The sequence below is a fragment of the Dendrobates tinctorius genome, unplaced genomic scaffold (genome assembly GCF_039654945.1).
Source record: "Dendrobates tinctorius isolate UK_male_01 unplaced genomic scaffold, ASM3965494v1 ptg000154l, whole genome shotgun sequence".
In the NCBI taxonomy this organism is placed as follows: Eukaryota; Metazoa; Chordata; class Amphibia; order Anura; family Dendrobatidae; genus Dendrobates; species Dendrobates tinctorius.
Window position 1 is genome coordinate 9,206,170 of NW_027361821.1, and position 15,573 is coordinate 9,221,742.

General features: G+C 45.2%; 1 protein-coding gene across 7 annotated transcripts in view; it reads left to right on the forward strand.

Moving 5' to 3' along the window:
• The window catches only part of XIAP (X-linked inhibitor of apoptosis), an 81,034-nt gene that overhangs the window by 38,854 nt on the left and 26,607 nt on the right, over positions 1-15,573 (forward strand). For all 7 annotated transcript variants that reach the window (XM_073547607.1, XM_073547603.1, XM_073547609.1 and 4 more), the window contains exons 2-3: positions 12,825-13,703; positions 15,194-15,293. In XM_073547607.1, the coding sequence (XP_073403708.1) occupies positions 12,848-13,703; positions 15,194-15,293 (956 nt within the window). In that variant the 5' untranslated portion in view covers positions 12,825-12,847. The remainder of the gene's footprint in view (positions 1-12,824; positions 13,704-15,193; positions 15,294-15,573) is intronic.

The following is a 15,573-nucleotide window of genomic DNA, read 5'->3' on the forward strand; positions in this document are numbered from 1 at the left end:
ACTATGAAAATTGTAGATTCACTCTAAAGGCATGAAAACTATGAATTAACACATGTGGAATTATATCATTAACAAAAAAAAGTGTGAAACAACTGAAAATATGTCTTATATTCTAGTTTCTTCAAAGTAGCCACCTTTTGCTTTTATTACTGCTTTGCACACTCTTGGCATTCTTTTGATGAGCTTCAAGAGGTAATCACCGGAAATGGTCTTCCAACAGTCTTTAAGGAGTTCCCAGAGATGCTTAGCACTTGTTGGCCCTTTTGCCTTCACTCTGCGGTCCAGCTCACCCCAAACCATCTCGATTGGGTTCAGGTCTGGTGACTGTGGAGGCCAGGTCATCTGGCGTAGCACCCCATCACTCTCCTACTTGGTCAAATAGCCCTTACACAGCCTGGAGGTGTGTTTGGGGTCATTGTCCTGTTGAAAAATAAATGATGGTCCAACTAAACGCAAACTGGATGGAATAGCATGCCGCTGCAAGATGCTGTGGTAGCCATGCTGGTTCAGTATGCCCTCAATTTTGAATAAATACCCAACAGTGTCACCAGCAAAGCACCCCCACACCATCACACCTCCTCCTCCATGCTTCACGGTGGGAACCAGGCATGTAGAGGCCATCCTTTCACCTTTTCTGCATCGCACAAAGACGCGGTGGTTGGAACCAAAGATCTCAAATTTGGACTCGTCAGACCAAAGAACATATTTACACTGGTCTAATGTCCATTCCTTGTGTTCTTTAGCCCAAACAAGTCTCTTCTGCTTGGTGCCTGTCCTTAGCAGTGGTTTCCTAGCAGCTATTTTACCATGACGGCCTGCTGCACAAAGTCTCCTCTTAACAGTTGTTGTAGAGATGTGTCTGCTGCTAGAACTCTGTGTGGCATTGTCCTGGTCTCTAATCTGAGCTGCTGTTAACCTGCGATTTCTGAGGCTGGTGACTTATCCTCCACAGCAGAGGTGACTCTTGGTCTTTCTTTCCTGGAGTGGTCCTCATGTGAGTCCGTTTCTTTGTATATGTATATAGGTGGGCACCACGGAAAAGATGACATGAATATGATAACTGGGTGCAACACTGTGCCAAGTAGATTAAATGAAAAAAAGGGAGAAAAGAGACCCAGGATAACATGCACACAACAGCAGAATGTCCATGTGAAAAACAGCCTTTTATTCACATACAATAGCTAGAGAGATCCAAGTGTACAATAAAAACAATTGAAAACCACAAATGAAACAAAAGTGGGAAGGTGGAGAATACATGCAGTATACAAAGGAAGAAATGTTTATATAAATAAGTGTTTCAAAATATGCATTCACAACAATGCCCTCTATCACCATATAATATGCATAAAATGTTTACTGCTGCAAATTGTCCATATGTTTATACTAAACATTTTATGCATATTATATGGTGATAAAGGGCATTGTTGTGAATGCATATCTTGAAACAACTTATTTATGTAAACATTTCTTCCTTTGTATACTGCATGTGTTCTCCACCTGCCCACTTTTGTTTCATTTGTGGTTTTTAATTGTTTTTATTGTACACTTGGATCTCTCTAGCTATTGTATGTCAATAAAAGCCTTTTTTCACATGGACATTCTGCTGTTGTGTGCATGTTATCCTGTGTCTCTTTTCTCCCTTTTTTTTCAGTCTGTTTCTTTGTAGGGCTTGATGGTTTTTGCCACTGCACTTGGGGACACTTTCAAAGTTTTCCCAATTTTTCGGACTGACTGACCTTCATTTCGTAAAGTAATGATGGCCACTCGTTTTTCTTTACTTAGCTGCTTTTTTCTTGCCATAATACAAAATCTAACAGTCTATTCAGTAGGACTATCACCTGTGTATCCACCAGACTTCTGCACAACACAACTGATGGTCCCAACCCCATTTATAAGGCAAGAAATCCCACTTATTAAGCCTGACAGGGCACACCTGTGAAAAAACTATTTCCGGTGATTATCTCTTGAAGCTCATCAAGAGAATGCCAAGAGTGTGCAAAGCAGTATTCAAAGCAAAAGGTGGCTACTTTGAAGAACCTAGAATATGACACATTTCTCCTACGCCTCATTGGGGGACACAGAGACCGTGGGTGTTATGCTGCTGCCACTAGGAGGACACTAAGTAAACCAGAAAAAAAGTTAGCTTCTCGCCTGCAGTATACACCCTCTCGCTGGCTGGGATTTCTCCAATTTTTTGCTTAGTGTCTGTAGGAGGCACTTGAGTCTGGTTTCAGACCCCACCGTTTTTATTTTATTTTTGAATTTTCTGTAAATTTTTATTTTTTAATTAATGGAGTGAAGGGGGCGACTGTTCCTTTCTACGGCCCGCTCTCCCCAGAACCAACAACAGGCAAGCACGTGGAGTAACCCTTCACGTACACTTTCCTGCGACGACTGGGGCTGATTCCTCGGACGATGGTTCCCTTACGGTCGGTACTCCAGGGATACGAGGGATAGCGCAAAAGGAAGCTGAGCACAGGAGTGGAGGTATGGGGTCGGGTCCTTGCCCCCGGGAGAAGCGGCGGTGCACCGGCGCCCCATCGTGGCCTCTCGGCGCTCGGGTAGGCCAGAAATTTAGCCACCGGCTTTTCCGGCCTACTAGGCCGCAATTTGAATGGCGCCGCCCCCGACGCCTACCACGGGTAGGCCAAAAATTTAGTCCCCGGCCTACTAGGCTGCAATTTCACTAGCGCTGCCCGCGCTAATGTCGCCGCCACCTCCTCTTGGCGCCTCTTACGAGACGCACAATTCTTATCTCGGGGGCCATGTCCTTTTCCATCAGCGTCCGTTAACCCCTTCAGGAGCGCTAGGCCTGCTCTGGACAGCCGGATACCGGGTGACACCACAGGACCACCGCTATTCCTCCCGGGAGACACAAACAGGACCGGGTAAGCTGCATCTACCCTCAGATTAAAGCTTAACCCCTTCCCGACACATTCCCTGCAGCTGCAGACAGACTCTGCTGTTAACCCTTTCAGTAGCGCTATGCCTCAATCGCAGGAGGCTAAACGGGCGGTTAATAAGCACACAGTTTGTTTACAGTGTGTATCATTTGCATGTCTGCATTACCCAGTGGACAGACTAATCCGTTATACACGGACTGTGACCCGGCCTGCGCCCCAACGCTGCTGACGGGCCTCCTGCGTTTAGTACCCCTGAGGGGGCCGCGTCCCTATTACGGTCGGTGAAGTCTCTGACCTAGGCTATATTCTCCCTCCGAGAGGACTCTTTAACCCCTTCCTGACATCCGACGTACTATCCCGTCCATGGGCCCCGGGCCCCTATGCCCATGGACGGGATAGTACGTCTACCGCGATCAGCGGCGCCCACGTGGTGAGCGCCGCTGATCGCGGCCCGGTGTCAGCTGATTATCACAGCTGACACCCGGCACAATGTGTTAACACGTTAACCCCTTGCACACCGCGATCAAACATGATCGCGGTGTACCGGGGATTAAAGGGAAGCATCGGCAGGGAGGGGGCTCCCTCCGTGCTTCCTTGAGTCCCCCACGGCAGCGCAATGTGCAGCGCTGCTGCGGGGGGCTCCTTTCCTGCAGGCCCCGAATCCAAGATGGTGACGGGGGCCTGCAGGAAGCTGGTTTCCTCTGCCTGCAAAGCGCAGGCATGAGGAAGCCTTCTGCACTGCCTGTGACAGATCGCTGATCTGTCACAGTGATCTGTGATGTGACAGATCAGTGATCTGTGATGTGACAGATCAGCGATCTGTCACAGGACAGTGATGTCCCACCTGGGACTATTTAATAAAGTTAAAAAAAAATGTAAAAAAGTGTTAAAATAATTTAAAAAAAATCGCCAAATAAATTAGAAAAAAAAAAATATTCCCCCAAATAAATCCATTTTTTGGAAATGGAAAAAAAAACAAAAAACAATAGTACACATATTAGGTATCGCCGCGTCCGTAACGACCCGCCCTATAAAACTGTCCCATTAGTTAACCCCTTTAGCGAACCCCTTAAAAAATAAAAATAAAAAACGAAGCAAAAAATGATTTATCATACCGCCAAACAAAAAGTGTAATAACGCGCGATCAAAAAGACGCATATAAATATCCATGGTACCGCTGGAAAAAGTCATCTTGTCCCGCAAAAAACGAGCCGCCACACAGCATCATCAACGAAAAAATAAAAGTTATAGCTCGCAGAATAAAGCGATGCAAAAATAATTATTTTTTATATAAAATAGTTTTCATTGCATAAAACCGGCAAAACATAAAAAAAGACCTAAATGAGGTATCGCTGTAACCGTACTGACCTGAAGAATAAAACCGCTTTATCAATTTTACCGCACGCGGAACGGTGTAAACGCACCCCCCATAAGAAATTCATGAAATGCTGGTTTTTGTTCATTCTGCGTCCCAAAAATCGGAATAAAAAGCGATCAAAAAATGTCACGTGCCCGAAAATGGTACCAATAAAAACGTCAACTCGTCCCGCAAAAAATAAGACTCGGTGGGTCAAAATACGGAAAAATTATAGCTCTCAATATGTGGTGATGCAAAAACTATTTTTACAATAAAAAGCGTCTTTTAGCGTGTGACAGCCGCCAAACATAAAAACCGCCATAAATAGTATTTCAAACCCCCCGTTATCACCCCCTTAGTTAGGGGAAAATAATAAAATTAAAAAAATGTATTTATTTCCATTTTTCCATTAGGGCTAGGGTTAGGGTTAGGGCTGAGATTAGGGTTAGGGGTGTGTTGGGGTTCGGGTTGGAGTTAGAATTGGGGGTTTCCACTGTTTGGGCACATCAGGGGCTCGCCAAATGCAACATGGCGTCTGATCTCAATTCCAGCCAATTCTGAGTTGAAAAAGTCAATTGGTGCTCCTTCCCTTCCAAGCTCTGCCATGCGCCCAAACAGTGTTTTACCCCCACATGTAGGGTATCGGCCTACTCAGGACAAATTGCAAAACAATTTTTGGGGTCCAATTTCTCCTGTTACCCTTAGGAAAATAAAAAATTGGGGGCAAAAATATCATTTTTGTGGAAAAAAATGATTTTTTTATTTTCACGTCCGAGCGTTATAAACTTCTGTGAAGCACTTGGGGGTTCAAAGTGCTCACCACACATCTAGATAAGTTCTGTGGGGGTCTAGTGTCCAAAATGGGGTCACTTGTGGGCAGTTTCAATAGTTTAGGTACATCAGGGGCTCTCCAAAGGCAACATGACACCCGCAAACCATTCCATCAAAGTCTGCATTCCAAAGCGTCACTACTTCCCTTCCGAGCCCCGACGTGTGCCCATACAGTAGTTTTCTCCCACATTTGGGGTATCAGCATACTCAGGACAAATTGGACAACAACTTTTGGGGTCCAGTTTCTCCTGGTACCCTTGGGAAAATAAAAAAATGGTGACTAAAAGATCATGTTTGTGGAAAAAATACGAATTTTTTATTTTCACGCCCGGGCGTTATAAACTTCTGTGAAGCACTGGGGGGTTCAAAGTGCTCACCACACATCTAGATAAGTTCCTTGGGGGGTCTAGTTTCCAAAATGGTGTCATTTGTGGGGGGTTTCCACTGTTTTGGTACATCAGGGGTTTTCCAATCGCGACATGATGTCCGATCTCAATTCCAGCCAAAAACGTCAAATAGCACTGCTTCCCTTCCGAGCTCTGCCATGCGCCCAAATAGTGGTTTACCCCCACATGTGGGGTATCAGCGTACTCAGGACAAATTGCACAATAACTTTTAGGGTCCTGTTACGCTTGGGAAAATAAAAATTGGGGTGAAGAGATCATTTTTGTGGAAAAGATATGATTTTTTAATTGTACCGCTGTACGTTATAAACTTCTGTAAAGCCCTTGTGGGTTCAAAGTTCTCACCACATATCTAGATAAGTTCCTTGGGGGGTCTAGTTTCCAAAATGGGGTCACTTGTAGGGGGTTTCCACTGTTTAGGTACATCAGGGTCTCTCCAAACGTGACATGGCGACCGATCTGAATTCCAGCCAATTTTGCATTGAAAAAGTCAAACGGCGCTCCTTCCATTCTGAGCTCTGCCATGCGCCGAAACAGTCCTTCCCCCCCCCCCCCCCCCCACATATCAGGTATCAGCGTACTCAGGACAAATTGCACAATAACTTTCGTGTCCAATTTCTGCTGTTACCCTTGGTAAAATAAAAGAAATTGAACCTGAAGTATTTTTTTGTGAAAAAAAGTTAGATGTTCATTTTTTTTTTAAATATTCAAAAAAATTCCTGTGATGCACCTAAAGGGTTAATAAACTTCTTGAATGTGGTTTTGAACACCTTAAGGGGTGCAGTTTTTAGAATGGTGTCGCTTTTGGGTATTTTCTATCATATAGACCCCTCAAAGTGGCTTCAAATGTGATGTGGTCCTAAAAATAAAATGGTGTTGTAAAAATGAGAAATCGCTGGTCAACTTTTAACCCTTATAACTTCCTAACAAAAAAAAATTTGGTTCCAAAATTGTGCTGATGTAAAGTAAACATGTGGGAAATGTTAGTTATGAAAGTTTTTTGTGTGCCGTATCTCTGTGATTTAAGGGCATAAAAATTCAAAGTTGGAAAATTGTGAAATTTTCGCCAAATTTCCGTTTTTCTCACAAATAATCGCAAGTTATTTGAATGAAATTTTACCACTAACATGAAGTACAATATGTCACGAGAAAACAATGTCAGAATCTCCAGGATCCATGGAAGCGTTCCAGAGTTATGACCTCATAAAGGTACAGTGGTCAGAATTGTAAAAATTGGCCCGGTCATGAACGTGCAAACCACCCTTGGGGGTGAAAGGGTTAAGTCAGAACCACCAGCTGGGGCCATCCTCGTTCAAGGGATGGTCAGGTCTCTAGAAGGCTGACCCATGATGCGTCTCCCAGTCACATTCGCGCCTCAGCATCCTGTCTCTCGCTCGCCTTTTTCAGAGGTTCACAGCGAGCACGACTCTGAATTCGAATCTGACTCGTCAGCCCCTCAGAATCACCCATCTGATCAGGAGTCGCTTGATTCTCTTATAGAATCAGTCAACAGGATTCTGAAGTTGGATGAGGATAATATTCGCGCTCCAGCACACGCTATCTCATTTAAGAAGACCAACCGTGTGCGTAGGTTGTTTCACAGCCGTCCAGAAACATGGGGACCGGCCACATAAATGGTTCTCAGGGCAACAGTCTACTCAGGCTAAATTCCCTATTGGTACAGAATTAATGAAGGATTGGTTACAGTCCCCTCCGGTGGACCCTCCTGTATCGCGTCTTGCTTCTAAAACGCTCCTATCTGTTTCTGAGGATTCCTCAGTCAGAAACTCCTCCGATCGTCAAATTGACTATCTTGCCTTCTTTTGCGGCAATTTGGGTCTCTAAGGCAATGGCCGCTTGGGCAGAAGCCTTAATTGCTTCCCTCCAGGGCACCATCTTACCTCCGGAGGCAACCACTTTCGCCAGGCAGATAATTCTCGCAGCGGACTTTGCAGTAGACGCTTCTGGTGATGCTGCCAAATGCGCGGCTCAAACTGCCGCTAATGCGACCTCCATTACAAGAGCCTTATGGCTCTGCGGCTGACGGGCGGATGCCACATCTGAAACAGCATTGTCTTCTCTCCCCTTTCAAACGGGTCGTCCTTTTGGAGAGAAGCTGGACCAGCTCTTTTCTGATACTAGCGGAAGGAAAAAGGAAATTCCTTCCTCAACACAAGGGCTGTTCGGCCGTTTCGCAACCAACAGCCGACATGTCTTCAATCTTCTCGCCACAATTCCGGTTGCTCCTCCTCTACCTTCTCTTCCAGATCAGGTCGGTCCCCGCGAAGAGACAGAGGCTCCCAGGTCTCATACAGACCTAACTGCTCTTGGAAACCCAGGTCTAGGGCTTCTGGATCTAATGGAGCCAGATCTCCTAGATCTACCCTATTTCTTGTTGCGGTTTTCCGGCAGACACCGTCAAAGTTGGCGGCCGCCTACTTTGCTTCAGCCACACTTGCCTCACAGTTGCCCACGACAAGTGGGTCAGGTAGCTGGTGTCCTCCGGATACAAGATAGAATTTTCTCCCCTCCAACTCGGTTTTTCCTTTTCTATCCCCCAAGGAAAAGACAAGAGCCTTCCTTCAGGCTGTTCAGGCTTTGATAAGAGATGGAGTCATCATTCCGGGCCCTCATCACGAGAGGTTCATGGGTTTTTATTCAAACCTTTTTTTGTGGTTTCCAAAAAGAGACGGGACGATCCGACTCATTCTGGATTCCAAACTGTTAAATCAGTTTGTTAAAGTACGGCGACTCCGAATGGAATCCCTCCGGTCACTTGTCACTTCCATGGAAAAAGGAAAAGTTCCTAGCATCCATCGACATCAAGGATGCTTACTTTCACATTCCGTATCTGCCCATCTCTCCAGCAGTTCCTGCGTTTTTGAAATTCACGAGCAACACTTCCACTTTGTTGTCTTACCCGTCGGACTCGCCAACACCCCCAGGGTTTTTACTAAGGTCATGGCGGCGGTCATGGCCATTCTCTTCTCGCGGGGAGTGGCGGTGTTACCGTATCTGGACAACCTGCTCATCAAGGGCCCGTCCTTTCCAGCCTGCGAGGAATCCGTGGATATAACAGTAATACACTTTCTCGCCTGGGCTGGAACTTAAATTTCGGAAAGTCTTTCCCAAAACCGGCTCAGCAGATGTCCTTCTTGGGAATGATCTTGGACACTTCCTGCGAGTTGGTCATTCTCCCTCCAGACAGGCCCCAAGCCTTACTACAGGCAGTGCGAACTCTTTAACCACCGGTTTCTCACTCTATTCATTTCAGCATGGGAGTTCTCGGAAAGATGGTGGCCGCGATGGAAGCAGTTACATTTGCACAGTTCCACCTCTGTTCCTTACAACATGCGTTGCTGTTAGCTTGGAACAAGAACCCGTTCTCCCTGGATCGTCGGATCCTTTTCTCCCTGCGGGTCAGTCAAGCCCTCAGGTGGTGGACACTGAGGTCCTCCCTGAATCAAGCGAAGTCTTTTCTCCCAGTAAAATGGTTGGTAGTAACCACCGACGCAAATCTTCTCGATTGGGGTGCGGTTTTTTTGTCACCACATGGCACAAGGGTCGCTGGTCGACCCGAAAGTCACGTTTCCCCATCAACATTTTGGAAATACGAGCGATCAGATTAGCTCTACGGAGTTTCCACCATCTCCTCACAGATCACCCGATCAGAATCCAATCCAACAACGCCACGGCTGTAGCGTATATCAACCACCAGGAAGGTATCCGTAGCAGGATGGCCATGCACGAAGTGAGTCACATCCTCCATTGGGCCGAGTAGAAAATTGGACGGCAGATTTTCTCAGTTGCCAAGGCATCGCCTCTGGTGAATGGCCTCTTCATCAGGCCTCGCGCTTAGCTCGCTCAAGGGCCAAATTTCGACCTTGTCATTACTTTTCCACTGCATAATTGCCACCAGACTTCAGGTCAAGACGCTCATTCTAGGAGTTTGCCATGTGGAGCCTCCTTATAGAAGGCCATTGGGATCATGGGACCTTAACCTGGTTCTTGGGGCCTTACAGGAGGCTCCTTTCGAACCGCTGCAGGATGTGTCACTGTCCGTCCTCTCTTGGAAGGTGGTTTTCTACTGGCAATTATGTCAATCAGACGAGTTTCGGAATTGGCATCCCTGTCCTGCTGTTCTCCGTTCCTGAATTTTCATCAGGAAAAGGTAGTTTTCAGGACGTCGCCGTACTTCCTGTCCAAGGTCGTCTCCTCTTTCCATCTCGACGAGGAAATTGTTTTGCCTTCCTTTTTGTCCGGCGCCAGTCCATCGCATTCACAAGGCCCTCCACACCCTGGATGTGGTTAGGGCGCTGAGATAGTATATCTCGTGGACAGCTTCCTTCCATAAGTCAGATGCCCTGTTCATGCTTTCAGAGGGGCCTAGGAAGGGTCTAGCCGCATCAAAAGCACGCTAGCCAAGTGGATTCGCTTGGCGATTCATGAATCCTTCTGTGTAAGGAACGCGCCTGTCCCAGTGGGGATTAAGGCGCACTCTACCCGGTCAGTGGGCACCTCTTGGGCCATTCGGCACCAGGCCTCGACAGAACAGGTCTGCAAGGCTGCGACTTGGTCTAGTCTGCATACTTTTTACAAAACATTACCAAATTCATTCTCAGGCCTGTCCACAAGGCTGCGACTTGGTCCAGCCTGCATACCTTTACAAACCTTGCCTAATTCATTCTCAGTCCTCTGCGGATGCAGCTCTCGGCAGACGCAGCCAGCAACCGGCAGTACCTCAGTGTTGACTCAGTGATACATGGGGTATTAGCAGATGTATGCTCCCCACCCAGGGACTGCTTAGGACGTCCCACGGTCTCTGTGTCCCCCAATGAGGCGTAGGAGAAATAGGGATTTTTGTGTACTCACCGTAAAATCCTTTTCTCCGAGCCATTCATTGGGGGACACAGCACCCGCCCTGTTTAGCCTATTGGCTCACTGTAGCATTCTTGGGCTTTGACTGTTTATGCTCCTACTGCTTTTTTCACCGAACTGGAGAAATCCCAGCCAGCGAGAGGGTGTATACTGCAGGGGAGGAGCTAACTTTTTTCTGGTTTACTTAGTGTCCTCCTAGTGCCAGCAGCATAACACCCACGGTCTCTGTGTCCCCCAATGATTGGCTCGGAGAAAAGGATTTTACTGTGAGTACACAAAAATCCCTATTTTCAGTTGTTTCACACTATTTTGTTAATTCTATAATTCCACATGTGTTAATTCATAGTTTTGATGCCTTCAGAGTGAATGTACAATTTTCATAGTCATGAAAATAAAGAAAACTCTTTGAATGATAAGGTGTGTCCAAACTTTTGGTCTGTACTGTAGGTGGCCATAATAATGTATTATACCATGCTATTGAGGCTCGCTAAAAAGACGTAGTCATAAACCCTTCCTCCACATGATATACTAGTACGTCATGGGACGGGCTCAGTAGCTGAGGCTGATCCTGGTAGAACGATCATTGAAGAAACGATTGTCTGGTAACATAGTTTCACCAACACAGCCATACACATTTAAGTCCATATTTGCCAGACAATGAAAGATCATTCTGGGAACATTGTTTCAAAACATTTTTTGAGGATAAAAGATGTTTTATAAGAACGATATATCTTGTGTCTGGCCCTACACTTACTGTTGAGATTGACAATTTTCAATGACTATTGTTTGCAGATTAAAAGGAATCTGTCAGCAGGCTATCAACCCGGAAACTATTTATATGCTTATGTAGCTTTTTGAAAGACAAGTCCAGCAATAACTTTACATGGCCAGTCCATTCTGAGAACTCAACTTTTGAATTGATATGAAAATGAGGTTGAAGAGCTATGGTAGAGCTGAAGCCTCTGTCACTCCAGCTCTATTCCCCACCCAGTACTGTCACCTCCTTCTTGACTGACAACCTCTATTCTTTGTGACTTAAGGCAAAAAAAACATTATTCAAGTAGGAGGAGAAGGCACTGGGTGGAGAATAGAGCTGGAATGACAGTCTTCAAATCTACAAATGGCTTTTTAGCCTCATTTGCATATCAATTCAAACTTTTTCTCCGTAACAGAGGAACACATTATACAGTCTAGGTAAAAATATGGCTGGGCTTGGTTTTAAAACAGCTATACGCACATATAAAATAGTTTTTGCTTTTTCAGATTCCATGCCCAATCTGTGAATATTAAGGGGTGAAATCCTACTAAGAGATGACCTTTTGAAGGGAATTTTTCACCAGGTGTTTGCTACCTAATCTGAGAGCATCATAATGTAGGAGACGAGACCCAGATTCCAGCGATGTTCCACTTTCTGAACTGCTTAGTGTTGTTTCGATAATCTCCTGCTGATAAAACCATTATTTTTTTTATCATTTTGTGAGCTGTGCAACTTGGCGTTTTAATGTATATAATCTAATTTTTATATGTAATTTCTTAATACATGCGTTGTATGATGACCATGCATATTAAACATTGTCACGCAAACGTCTGTGATGAACATTTACATTTTCAGATGCTCAGCATCAAGTGTGAGGTCAAATGACTGATTGGACCAATTGACATCATCATTTAAAGCATTTAATTATCCCCTCACACTGACACTAAGCTCCTATGTTCCTGCGTAACGTCTGATGTGCTTGAGTCGCCACTGGTCGCTGTGCAGTGCAGCACCATGCATCGCTTACATCCAGTGATTGTCCAAAATGCTTACAGCTGATCTGTGGGGTTTCCGGGTGTCAGACACTCAGCAACCTGATATTAATGAACTATCCAAGGGCAAGGTCATAAATATCAATTGCCTTGGAGAGCGTCCTTTAATTAACATCTCTCTTGATATTTATTTGATATAATTGAGCAGTCATTGAAATTGACACACCACTTAAAGGGGTTGTCCAGTTTTGGGCTACAAGTCTGCGGTCACTCTGTGTGAATCTGTGAATCCTCAAATCATGAACACTATGTGTTGTGAGTATTCTCCCATGCCGGGAGCGGTGGGCGCGTGACTGCCAATAGGTGATTTGTATACAAGCAGTCACATGCCAACTAGACTGTATCCAGCCTCCCACGGTCAATAGTATTGAGTGACGCCGGACACGTCTAGTCAGTATGTGGCTGGGAGTATGGAGATTACATACTTGTGGTCACATCACCGCCCGCACAGCACGCAGTGCTCACGATGTGAGGATTCACAAGTCTAGTCACATAGTGGTTGCAGAATTGTAGACTAAGGCCAGACAACACCTTTAAATCTGTTATGCAAAATTTCTGTTATTTTATGAACCTCTTAAAGGAACATTTGATTGTAGTTATCTTTTTAATTACGTTTGTGTTGTTGTGCTTCTCTTACTGTAGATATACCATCCTTTCCAGAGGACATGACATGTCACTGCCCTAAAAAGTCAGATGGTGCACACAACATGGAAGCAGACAGTGATTTCTCCGAGGAATCCAGTCGATTGGCATCATTTGCAAATTTGCCTAGTACATGTCCTATCTCAGCAGCCACCCTGGCCCGTGCCGGCTTCTTTTATACTGGGGTGGAAGACCGAGCCGAGTGCTTCAGCTGTAAAGCTATAGTAGAAGGCTGGCAGCACGGAGACTCCGCCATTGGCAAGCATCGGAAAATCAGCCCAAACTGTAAATTTATCAACGCTTTTAATGCGAGAAGTGAAAACGTACAAACTCAAGCTCCAGTGAGTCAAAACTTGGGTCCTCACCTAGGATATAACTGTGCAACTTATGACTTGGGTCAGAGCTCCAACTGTAATTTTGACACAGATTTTTTGTTGAAGACTGGAAGGGTAGTTGATGAATCAGAGCCGAATTTCCCCCAATATCTAAGTATGTGCAGCGAAGAAGCACGACTTAAGACATTTAAGAACTGGCCTTGCTATGTGCGCCAGACCCCAAAAGAGCTGGCCAGCGCAGGTCTCTTTTACACAGGAAAGAACGACATGGTGAAATGTTTCTGTTGTGGAGGAAAGCTGATGAACTGGGAGCCCAGTGACGTGGCATGGACGGAGCATCGCAAGCATTTCCCAGACTGCTTCTTTGTTTTGGGTCGAGATGTTGGGAATGTAACTGCTGAGCCGGGTAGCCGGACAAGAAGGGATTCTGAAGTCCCAGAAAATCCCGCCATGAGTCAAGTGAAGGCTCGGCTGGAGAGTTTTGCCAATTGGGCTTACGCTGTTAACAAGGAGGCGTTGGCCAAAGCTGGGTTTTATAGTACTGGTGAGATCATTACTGTGTACTGTTTATTGAGCAGTTTTAGTTATGTTGTTTCTTTATATTTAACATCTGGGCTTGTGGTCAGATCCATCCCTTGCCCTAGTGAAGATCATGACTTGGTTTCCCTGGTACAGTGCCTATACACTATACATTAATATTGGCCAATCTTGCTGACTCCAGTGTGAGAGGCCGACTGTATGATCAGGTGTATGGGGGTGCTTGCACTCTTTCACACCATGTAATACCAGCATGTTAAAATTTAGTGGCCAGTCTGTTCACATTTGCAATAAATGCTCCCTGAGAAGCGGCTAAAGCAAATGTCCAACTTGAAATCAGAAGAAAAAAAACTAATAAATGGTGACCTAGGCTTCTCTACGTCAGGCAGAGACTAAGAACATCTTATTGCCATCCGTCTGGCCGGTGTGTGTCTTTCAGCTTGTTTAGGAAAGTGTGCTTTCTCCTGCTAAAAGCCACCTCAAAAAGTATATAGTGAAATATATGTTGTAATTATACAGAGACCCTTTAGTTTACAGATGCCCTGGCATCCATGAAGACTGGCCACTGTCAGACATGTTCTGTATGAATGTGTATGAGTGAGAGTAGGTGCAAAAGCAGCTCACACTTTGCCAAAATCCCATCTTTTCATTAAATACACATGTACACTCCACCGAATCAAGTGTACGTGCGGACAGATGGACAGTAACTAAAGGCCAATCATAGGAAGCCAAATATCTGATTATTATTGAACTGCGGTGGCACCTGGAGAAACCCGAAAACTGAAGCCATCATCAAGAGAAGGTACAAAGAATGTGTGTATGTGACAGATTCAATCCCAAAAGTTCAGTACTGTAACTTGGCTAACAACTAGTGATGAGCGAGGGTGCTCGGATAAGGTGTTACCTGAGCATGCTCATGTGCTAACCGTGTATCTTCAGCGCGCTTGAATACTATGTTTGAGTTCCCGCGGCTGTTAGGCGCAACACGTGCAGGGATTGCCTAACAAACAGGCAATCCCTGCATGTATTGCAGCTGTCAAACAACCAAGAGACACGCAGCCGCGGGGACTCAAACATATTTTTCGAGCACGCCAAAGACACTCGGTTAGCACCCAAGTATGGTCAGATGACACCTTATCTGATCACGTTCACTGATCACTACTAACCAGTAGTAATTCTGTAATGTGCCAGCAGCACAATAGGGTGAAGTACTACAACCCCATAATGAATGTGAGCAACCCTTTCGCCTTGTCTCAACCACACGCTGCAGAGAAAATCCTCAGCGGAAATGCAATGTGTGGTTGATGTCATTTGTCAGTTTCGTAGATTTCTTCATCTGCAATAAATCCACAAATCTGCACATGTCCTAAAAGTGCTACCGTCCAGGTTAAAGGAGTCTTTTCCACAGTGTTTTTTTCCTCATATAGACATTCCTGCTTGGAGAAAAAGTCGTGTGGCAGGGTTTGTAATTATCTTTTTATTGTCTGTGTGTCATAGGCGATCGTGACTCTGCAAGATGCTTTTACTGTGGAGGGGAACTAAAAGATTGGAAAGTAAGAGATGACCCGTGGGAGTTACACGCAAGATGGTATCCAGGGTATGATGATGTGGCTAATAATATAATAATTTTATTTCTATAGAGCCAACATATTCCGCAGCACTTTACATTTCAGAGGGGACTTGTACAGACAATATACATTACAGCATAACAATAATCACATAGATCATAACAGATAGCAAGAGGAATGAGGGCCCTGCTCGCAAGCTTACAGTCTAAGAGGAAAAGGGGAGACACGAAAGGTGGATGGTGACAAATGCTTTCATTGTGCAGGCCAGCCATCATAAAATGACTAAAGGAATAATAAAGTTAAAAGAAT